This window comes from Camelina sativa, chromosome 9 (genome assembly GCF_000633955.1).
Source record: "Camelina sativa cultivar DH55 chromosome 9, Cs, whole genome shotgun sequence".
Lineage (NCBI taxonomy): Eukaryota > Viridiplantae > Streptophyta > Magnoliopsida > Brassicales > Brassicaceae > Camelina > Camelina sativa.
The window spans coordinates 22,181,675-22,191,256 of record NC_025693.1 but is presented as its reverse complement, the minus strand read 5'-3'; the positions used below and the strand labels follow the sequence as shown (position 1 = coordinate 22,191,256).

Here is a 9,582-nt window from a genome sequence, read left to right as displayed (position 1 = left end):
TTTTAAATTTTTTTTTTTTTTTTTTTTTAATTGATAAAGTTTTTCAAATTCTTCTACACCTAAAAAAAAATTCCTAACATTTTCATCAGCCTGTCTTTTTCATAATTTATGTATTGTCCCTTATTAAAGGGAAAAAAAAAACGGGTCCAGTACGTAACTTACAAATTTTGGAAATCAGGATAAGTTGAACACTTCAATGCAACAACAACAACAAAAAAAAGACTACTAAATAGTAACCGGGTCGGGTCGGGTCGGGTCCTGATTAGTCAGCACGCACTATTTTAATGTTATCCGTTTCATCATCTCCTTCCGCAATTTTACACTTTTGGATCATCACGGACGGAGCCGTAGAGATTTTGTATCTTCTTCATCAAAATCATGACTGTTCTCAAATCTGCCGATCAAGGTTCGTTTTTTCGTCCCCTCTGTATCTTCCATTTTCTCGTTTTGCATGTTTCGTCCACCTTCTCTTTCGTTTGGTGCACCTGAATTTTGTATATATATATATTTTTTTTTGGCTCTTGAATGGTTTATAATGAGTCGATCATCTCGATCGAACAGGTGAGATCGGTGGGTATGTCAATGAGATTGTGTTTTGAGTGTTAGTTTGGAATAATTTTGTCGATGATTGTGAATTTTTCCGTAGATTTTTGCGATTTCAAAATTCGTAATTACAGAGTCTGTTTCGTTTGTAAATAGTGCAGAGGATCATGATTGATGAAACTTGTATAGGAATTAGCAGCGAAATTATGAATGAATGAATTTTGGGTTTTGACAGTTGAGAATACTGGTCTTGAAATTATGAATTGAAAATTTCTGGTCATGCAGAGAATACTGAGAAGAAGGTGAGGAGTTCATATTTTGATTTGCCAGCTATGGAGATATCTAAAGCATTTCCTCAAGCAACCCCTGCCTCTACATTTCCACCTTGCAGTGAGGATTTTTACATCTCTTCTTCTCCTTCTAAATGATTTATATTTGGATTGTTTATTGTACTTATGATTAATCTGTGGATACTGCTGCTGCAGCTTCGGACTATTATCATTTCAACGATCTATTGACTCCCGAGGAACAGGCCGTCCGGAAGAGAGTGAGGGAGTGCATGGAGAAAGAAGTTGCCCCTATAATGACTGAGGTGTCTATCTTCATTTTTTTTGAGATGTTTTGTTCTTTTATAACCTTTGATGATTACGTCATTGTTCCTCCTCTGATTTTTACTTCTCAGTACTGGGAGAAGGCAGAGTTTCCATTCCAGATCATTCCAAAGCTTGGGGCTTTGCGTGTTGCTGGTGGCTCTATCAAGGTAGTTTTTAATGCTAGGCTCTGTGTTTTTTTTTTGTTTGGCTATGTGAATGGAAACTTCAGAATATTGATTTGGTTTTGACTTCTTAGGGCTATGGATGTCCTGGCCTCTCCATCACTGCCAACGCAATTGCCACAGCGGAAATAGCTAGAGTTGATGCAAGTTGTGGGACTTTCATGTTGGTGCATGCTTCTTTGGGTATGCTCACTATTGGTAAGATCTCCTAATATTTCTTTCTTGGCCTCTTTAATAATCAATTGTTTTGGTAAAGTCCATATTAGGATTTGCATGACCTTAATTTCTTCTGATTTTTTTTCAAGAATAGCACTTTGTGGATCAGAAGCACAGAAGCAGGAGCATTTGCCTGCTATGGCTCAATTGACTTCTGTGGCTTGTTGGGTGAGTACATGGATCTTGGACTTCGAGGATTTGCATCCCTTGGATAAGTTTTTTGTGTAATGTAAACATGGTGTTGATTTCATTACATATGTTGGACTTGTATAAAGGCTTTGACAGAGCCCGAAAATGGAAGCGATGCAAGTGGTCTAATAACAACTGCCAAAAAGGTGGTGCTACCTTCTCTCTTTTTATTCAATTGCTTTGTAACCTTTCCTGCTCTACTTCTGCAATTGTCGGAAGTTTCATTGTTTTGACCTTTTTCAACTGTCTACTTCATCAGGTTGAAGGAGGTTGGATAATTAATGGTCAAAAGCGTTGGATCGGAAACAGCACTTTTGCAGATGTGTTGATCATATTTGCTAGGAATACGAAAACCAACCAAGTCAATGGGTATGTCAATTTTTTTGGCTTTGTCAGATCTCTTAGATGTAGAGGTAGTTTCTCAGAAACTGAAGGTGATGAGGTGGATCTTGATTTCAGATTATGGTAGATTTAAAAATCCATTTTTCGAAAGAATGCTAAAATAGATTGCTCTACGACTACAATTGAATGTACTGAACAAATTTATTTGTAAGGACTGTCATCAAGAACATACTGGACTTTCCAAATACACATCATTCGATTTAGATAGACTAAATTTTCTGCATTAGAAATTTACCGGCAACCTTCTTGCAGATTCATAGTCAAGAAAGATGCGCCTGGCTTAACGGCTACCAAGATCCCAAATAAAATAGGTTTACGTATTGTTCAAAATGGAGATATTCTACTACAGAATGTCTTTGTTCCTGGTGAGGATCGGTTACCTGGGGTGAATTCTTTTCAGGACACCAGCAAGGTACTGTTGTGATAATTTCACATGACCCAAAAAATGCTCTTGAATACGTTATCACCAGCAAAACGTCACATCTTCCTCTTTTCTTTGTTATGTTTAACTGTTTGTCTACACTTTACTTGAGTAGGTCCTGGCTGTCTCACGTGTAATGGTGGCCTGGCAACCAATCGGCATATCAATGGGAATCTACGATATGTGTCACAGGTATTCTTGGGGAAACAGCCAGATCTCAGCAATCGTAGTATGAGCATTCATTTCATTATGTATAGTACAATACTCATATAATGTGTATTGTTTCAAGGTATCTGAAAGAGAGGAAACAGTTTGGAGCACCATTGGCTGCTTTCCAGATAAACCAACAGAAGCTTGTTGAGATGCTAGGTAATGTTCAAGCAATGTTTCTAATGGGTTGGCGCCTCTGCAAGCTATATGAGTCAGGTCAGATGACTCCAGGTCAAGCCAGTTTAGGAAAGGTATAACAGCAAATCCTTTTTTTTTTTGCTTTCATATGAGTTTCTTTCTGCTGATTATTCGACATAGAGAAACACGCTGTCTAATTACATAGTCGATACACTAGCCGTAGTAAGATGGTTTAAACAACAATAGGAACTCATAGTTATGAACCATTTGGTAGGACGCCTGTCATATTAGCTTGAGAGTTGAGATGCATCACTTGTTTGCGAGAATGTGTAGTAACAAGAGAATAAACGTATCAGTGTATAGAGGTTAGGGAAAGTACAACTAATGTGAGTGTAGCAATATTGTGAATAGAGGCCCGTCACATCTGCTAATGTTCCTGTATCCATAATCGTATGAGGGTCTATTTTACCCAAATGTAGGAAGGTCTATGTTCACGAGCTGAGACGAGATAAACTTTCTTATGAATTGTAGTGTTGGAATTAAACTTAGCTCTGTATCGAATAATATCATTTATGCATTTGCATAACAATTATGTGGTTTCACTAGGCATGGATTTCATCGAAAGCGAGGGAAACTGCGTCACTCGGTCGGGAATTACTTGGTGGGAATGGAATTTTATCGGATTTTCTGGTGGCAAAGGTGAGCTTATCTTCATATATGTCTCGACGGTTGGCTATTATTGAAGAAAGATCATAGTTAAATGCTAAAATGTAAAAAATTTGCAGGCTTTCTGTGACCTTGAACCCATTTTTACGTACGAAGGGACTTACGATATAAACACCTTAGTCACGGGAAGGGAAGTAACTGGGATTGCGAGTTTCAAACCAGCTACCCGAAGCCGTCTTTAAGCTAAAAGGTTGTGCAGTGTTTGTTGTTGTCTGTTGGTTACTTTTGTTTATGTAACGTGGGCATTCACAAGTGTGCCAAATAATCCGACCTCAAAGCTTTAGGGTCGTGCGCAATTGGGAATTATATTTTGGTTAATGTCTTATTAAAGTCATCATAAATAACTTTTGCTAAAATGTCAATAAAATCGTTGTGCTTCTTTTTTTGATTGACACTGGATCAGATATCGTGTTTGGGTGAGTTGGTTTTATATTTACCTAAATTTTGTTCTAGGAGATTTGATTATGATATGCATAAGATCAATAATAACGATACATAAAAAAAAAGGTTCGGTGAAATAGCTTTCTAGTTCTAAGATTCTTGTACGGAAGTTCAACAAGAAATACATGAGAAAGCAGAAGAGGTAAAGTGTGCGCGTGTTTTGAGAAGAATGTGAGACACAAATCATCTCAGTTCATATGGAAATCAAATTAGGTGGCAGAGACGAGGCCTTGAACACAAGTGCCTTCCATTGGCCTTGATCATCGCCACAACTCCTGCAGTCACTCCAGCCCACAATGCTGTCGCCAGATACTGCTGCGTGTTCCTTCCCGCTGTTTTTATCAACCAACACGTCAATATCACAATTCAACCCTATAATCTATAAAACCAAATGAATCAAAAGCCTTTCTTTACCTTGATGAATTGAGAAAGATGTCACTGTTACACCACCTATCAACAATGCTGATGCTACTGGCAGAAACTGTTTCTTTTTCCAAAAAACAAACAAGATCTAGTCAGCTTCTTCTGTTTGTTGGATTGAGGTCTCGATCGTTTCAAATGCAATTTATATGTTTGCGTTCACATATGATACTAGATTCATTTAAGTGTCAAACGCAAAGGTCAACTAATTAACAGGTGAAATTTTGTTTAATATGTTCAAGACTGTGGTACGGAGGAACATACAGACGGTTGTGCTCCAATGGGCTGAAGTTGTGAAGGGCTGTTTGTGCCAACTGTGTATCGACCACTTATGAGATCCAAAGCATCCTGGAAAAGAAAAATCTGTATCAGTTTTTGTTTTCTCTACCTTCAGTTTATCATCTTTCACCTCACTTCTAATTTGCTGCTTCATTTATAAGTGTAGGAAAAACTTGCCTGCCTTACACCATCCTGGAAGTTATTCAGATAATATCTCGACATCGCACTGATGCCATCTTTGATTGCTCCAGCCATAGTTTGTTTCCCGTACCTTCACCAAAACACCCCATAGCGTATATTACTATTATCATTTACATGGTCATTCTAAATAAGTAATTTCAGCCCAAGTCCTAAAGCATTTTAGAGAAACTAAACCCACAGTAAATAGAAAACTCAAGATTGCTATTACAGGTTATCAATCTTGTAATAACGTATTGAGATAACATCATGGAAAATTCTGACAGTGTTGATGCATGGTTAAGACAAAAGCTTTAACTGTAAACTTAAAAAGACATCGTCACTATCACATGAATTGTTAGCCAACTAAAATCAATATGGTCTTTCAAAGGAGCACAAGCAGACTATGTCTCACCTGACGAGGTCACCCTTAAGAGCATATGTCCCGGCGTATTGCAAGCTAATCTCGTCCCCTTGCTCAGCCCAAACTATGAGAAAAGCAAAAGGATTAAAGGTTTTGATGAAGAGAGAAGATATCTACAGCTTTAAAAGCTGGACACTGCACTGAATTTTTTGAAAATGATGACAACCACTTACTTGTTCTGAACTTTGTGTAATCATCTTCGAACAAAGACACACAATCTGTGGAATCAAACACCCCGATCCTTTGAAGTTGTAGATTCAGAATTTTTTGGGCCATGTAACTCTTTTCATATGATGCAACAAAAAGGAAAGAAAGCAATCAGAAGCAACTCAATTAGAAAGGTTTAGAATGTATACTAGCTGTTCAATGGTAGTGTTTGCATCTTAGGTACAAGGTTTCAGTTACGACCTTTTAAAAAGCTTTACAACAAGTATTTTTTTTAAGCCGTTAGGTGCAACCAGAGATGATATTACGTCAATTTTACATATATGAAAACAGTGATTTTTGCCCCAAAAAAATAGTTTAAATGCATAGCCAAGTTCCCAAAATCTCAGATGACACAAAAGAGGGTTTACCAACAGTTCTTTACACGCCCCACCCAATATCACCCATGAGTTTATATATAGAACATACCGTACCAATCAAGATGGCTATTGGAAATGGAAAACCAAGAGTAAGAAGAATAATAATTCAACAAACCTGGGTAACATTTGTGCGGTCAAGACAGTCAATGCAATTAGATCTGATCACTCCTTTCTGCTCTTCTAGGATGTTCTCGTCTGCGTCTACAAGGAAATATCTGCTCAGATTGGATTAGTTGCAGCTGAAATAAAACGCTCAGTACACAGCTAGCAGCAAGCTAACTTGAGCCAAACAAATAACATCTGACTGCTAACCATATTAACTTAGCTGAAATGAGCAGAACAAAAACCATAGTTTTTCTGCTTACCCTTGCTTTTCAAATGCATCCCCAATCTGTTCATACAGTACTCCCAAGTTGTCGAAGTTTGTAGTTCCACAGACCTGATGGAAGTCAAAGGAGACATATCTGCGTCCAACAATCTCATTAACTAACAATATCTCTTAATCCACTTGACGTGTATGATCTAAGAAAACTTAAGGTAAAAGAAAAATTTCACAGTCAACGCTGAGAGATAATCCCAAAAAAAAAAACCTAATACATAAAGGATAGAAGGTAAATGCGTTATATGGATATAGTGTTTTACCTCACAGTTTGAAGCTTCTCCATTTCGGTGGCATATGCCTTGCTTAATTCACCTTCAGCTCCATGCTAATGCAGTCCAATATCATACATTATAAGTAAGCAAGTGAAAATTTGCATAGCAGCAACCACACTAGAGTTGAAGCCAAATGTCCTAATTTTCACATGTCAAAGTGCACATATGTTTTTTGCCATTTACTTTTGTTATCTGGAATGAGGAGAAAAGAAATCAACCTGATCTGTTAGGTCAACTGCAATAACTTCTCCATATCTTTGGCAAAGATCATGGAAATGGCGCTGCACGACTTTTGGCTGGAGGCAGAAGTAAAGTAATTAAATCTGAGGGTTGGACAGAGTATAACTAATCTGGTCACAAGATCTTTAAAAGTTACCGTATCATCATGCTTATTTATCTTAAGCTGTGGCTTATAGCTCAAATCAACGATCTGCTCCCAAAGAAGTGGGATTGAACCTCGAACCTAGTAAGTGAAAGCGAGACAGTTACAGTCGGCAAGAAATGAAAGGGAAGCTTAAAAAATCAAAACAGAGAAGAATAAAAGCAAGGTTCCCTACATGATCAAGTGGAGAGATGAAGCAACAAATAATGAAATAGGGAATTTCGAGTAAATCAAACCATATCAAAGAAAACTTCAAACAGTAAACCATTCAGCCGAAATGCTATGAAAAAAATCTCACATGGATCAATGAATGTGATTCTACAGATTATGCAAATGAAATAATACATCATTTTAACAGGACACTGCAAAAAATGAGCTCCTAACAACAGTATACCTGCAATACTGAGAACTTGAAACCATTAATCTCCACTATTTGTTCAGTTTCGACAAAATTAGCCGTGTCCCCCTCCAGATTGGCTCCTCTTCTCCACATACGTGTACCTGGGATGCCAATTTCAGAATCACTGTCAAACAAACATGCATTCAACTGAATTTTCCAGCAGTACTACAAGTTAAACCCTACCTAGACGCCGTGTACAGCGCCTGGAAATTAGCGATATCACAGCAGGAGAATCCTTGAGCTTTAGCTCAGCAACTTGGTAGCTTAAACCATTAGTTAATGTTAAACAACACGTATTGGAGTATCATCTATTAGAATCATATTTGAAAGACAGCATTAGAAATATAAAAAGTCCAAGAAGATGCGAAACAGAAGATAAAACAAAAAGGATATTCCCTTGAAGTAGAGGAAGAATAAAACCATCCAGCTGCCACAATAAAGGACGGTCAGATCAGTAAACTTTGACATGGAATGAGAAGATAACACAATTAAAATCATAAATCTTACTTTGCGTTCGATCAGTTCCTCCAAAAGACGCCAGTTCCAAACGAATCGAGGGTCAGCCTGACAAGCAAATAAACATTCAGCTAACTTTAACTCGACGAACTAACACAACAATGTAAGATCCAAGAAGATCCCTTTTCTAAAGATAGAAGCAGATGAAAATCCAACCTGCTTCCAAATGGGCTTACGATTCCAACCTTCAGCTAGCTTGCACCTTCTTTGCAAGCTGCAACATTGGATCAATGTAACCAATATATATATATTAAGCCACGGAAATCGGTAACACTCTTTACTCAAGATCATCAGATAGTGAAAACTTACTTCAATGTTATATCTGTCTCATATGAAAAATACAATCCAGGGGTCGCCTCAAGTGCTTGTAACAGAGTCCTAAAATATGCTTCATCCTTTTTCTGCACAAGCCACCATTTCAGAGAAGTGACCACGTTCTTTAGAAAACTTAACTCATTCATAAACTCCAAACATTAAAAAAACCCCAAAAATTCGTATATCAATTAAACTTAACAAGAGCAAACCTTACTTCTTGAGCAGTAGCAAACCTCAAAGCCTCATTGCAAGGTAGGAATTTCATACCGGTAACTCTAAAAATCGGAAAACCGAGGAAACTCCCAGCTTTCTCCCGAGACGTTATAACGAGCAAGTATGTTCCTATACATGAATGAAGTGGAAACCCCAGCATATAAAAAATCTCATAATCGGAGCCAAACACAGTACTGAGCAGAAACCAAAAAAAATACAAAAGAGAAAATATATAATCACCTGCTAAGAGCCTAATGGTTCCTCCTACGCCATAGATAGTAGAGACTTTAGTAGGATTCTCAGAAGATGCGTCTTCTGCAGTAGCGAAGAAACAGCAATGAACATCAAATATGGTCGAACACTTCAACAGCATAAAACACTAAACCTAACGAGAAATTGAATCAACAGATTCCTCTACTCACGAAATCAAAACATAAAACGGAGAGAGTGTTGATGATTAGTACCATCAAGACGTTTGATATTGCCATCACGCCGATTAACGGAGAAGCCGCCTTCATGAGGCGAAGAATCGACTGGTGTGACGACGTACTTATCAGGAAACTCAAGAAGCTTAAATTGATCGTTAAGCTTGAATCTAGTCAAAGATGGAGCGATCTCCATTAACGCAAACACAGAGGTTTTCAAAAATAGGAATAGAATTGAAGGAAGATGATGATGTTGTTTGTTAGAGTTATGTTCAATCAAAACGGGATCAGGAGAGAATAAAAAGATAGAAAATTCAATGATTTGTTCATTTTTTTTCCTTCATAGTTGACTGGCCACGTGTTTGGTGTATTTATGGGCTTTCTTTGGGCCTTACATTAAAAGCGGTCCTACTGCTTTAATGAATATGGTGACTAATGACTACGTCTATCAGTCTATGTCCATTTCCGGTTCGGTTCAGATTTGTTGGTTTAATTAGGTGTAATCGTTTTGGTTCGGTTCGGTTTAGATTTCTGGAGAAGAAACCCAATGTTAACTCACCCGACAGTGGGCCGACATAACCAGTACTACTGCCCAAAGAGGATGGTGCCACGTGGCAATGATTGAATCAAAGGCCGCCAAAACTGTTACGTAGGTAGGCTTATCGCCGGTGACTTACAGCCACTAGTTTCCCGAAACAGCAACACAGCCAAAAAAAAACAAAAAAAAAAAGG

General features: G+C 37.8%; 2 protein-coding genes across 4 annotated transcripts; one reads left to right on the top strand and one right to left on the bottom strand.

The window, feature by feature from the left end:
• On the top strand, nucleotides 258–4,008 carry LOC104711730 (acyl-coenzyme A oxidase 4, peroxisomal). Its single transcript, XM_010428461.1, has 13 exons — nucleotides 258–406; nucleotides 829–933; nucleotides 1,029–1,135; nucleotides 1,226–1,303; nucleotides 1,393–1,516; nucleotides 1,629–1,702; nucleotides 1,810–1,869; nucleotides 1,983–2,092; nucleotides 2,378–2,537; nucleotides 2,662–2,738; nucleotides 2,836–3,007; nucleotides 3,501–3,593; nucleotides 3,680–4,008. The coding sequence occupies exons 1-13, from the start codon at nucleotides 379–381 to the stop codon at nucleotides 3,800–3,802; spliced, it is 1,311 nt and encodes a 436-aa protein (XP_010426763.1). The 5' UTR covers nucleotides 258–378; the 3' UTR covers nucleotides 3,803–4,008.
• On the bottom strand, nucleotides 4,095–9,171 carry LOC104781020 (phosphoinositide phosphatase SAC8). Of its 3 annotated transcripts, none has more exons than XM_010428460.2 (20): nucleotides 8,890–9,162; nucleotides 8,666–8,740; nucleotides 8,427–8,554; nucleotides 8,207–8,298; nucleotides 8,054–8,111; nucleotides 7,889–7,945; nucleotides 7,775–7,808; nucleotides 7,565–7,645; nucleotides 7,376–7,482; nucleotides 6,976–7,062; nucleotides 6,818–6,895; nucleotides 6,588–6,652; nucleotides 6,311–6,409; nucleotides 6,061–6,160; nucleotides 5,535–5,643; nucleotides 5,353–5,425; nucleotides 4,938–5,031; nucleotides 4,746–4,829; nucleotides 4,476–4,542; nucleotides 4,095–4,393 (listed from the first exon to the last, which is right to left on the bottom strand). In XM_010428460.2, exons 1-20 carry the CDS (start codon nucleotides 9,044–9,046, stop codon nucleotides 4,266–4,268), a joined length of 1,773 nt encoding a protein of 590 aa, XP_010426762.1. In that variant the 5' UTR covers nucleotides 9,047–9,162; the 3' UTR covers nucleotides 4,095–4,265. The 3 variants fall into 3 exon arrangements, with proteins under 3 accessions (XP_010426762.1, XP_010426761.1, XP_019084839.1); XM_010428459.2 differs by having other exon boundaries at nucleotides 4,476–4,548; nucleotides 8,890–9,161; XM_019229294.1 differs by lacking the exons at nucleotides 4,095–4,393; nucleotides 4,476–4,542; nucleotides 4,746–4,829; nucleotides 4,938–5,031; nucleotides 5,353–5,425 and having other exon boundaries at nucleotides 5,543–5,643; nucleotides 6,061–6,146; nucleotides 8,890–9,171.

Bases quoted from the DNA above. Each gene is read 5' to 3' on its own strand.
- LOC104711730 (XM_010428461.1), top strand. From the start codon at position 379: ATGACTGTTCTCAAATCTGCCGATCAAG. The intron at 1,870-1,982 runs GTGGTGCTACCT...CTACTTCATCAG, and splicing joins TAATAACAACTGCCAAAAAG to GTTGAAGGAGGTTGGATAAT. The intron at 3,594-3,679 runs GTGAGCTTATCT...AAAAATTTGCAG, and splicing joins CGGATTTTCTGGTGGCAAAG to GCTTTCTGTGACCTTGAACC.
- LOC104781020 (XM_010428459.2), bottom strand. From the start codon at position 9,046: ATGGAGATCGCTCCATCTTTGACTAGATTCAAGCTTAACGATCAATTT. The intron at 7,063-7,375 runs GTATACTGTTGT...TTCACTTACTAG, and splicing joins TCAAGTTCTCAGTATTGCAG to GTTCGAGGTTCAATCCCACT. The intron at 5,644-6,060 runs GTTTGTTGAATT...TCATATGAAAAG, and splicing joins ACCGCACAAATGTTACCCAG to AGTTACATGGCCCAAAAAAT.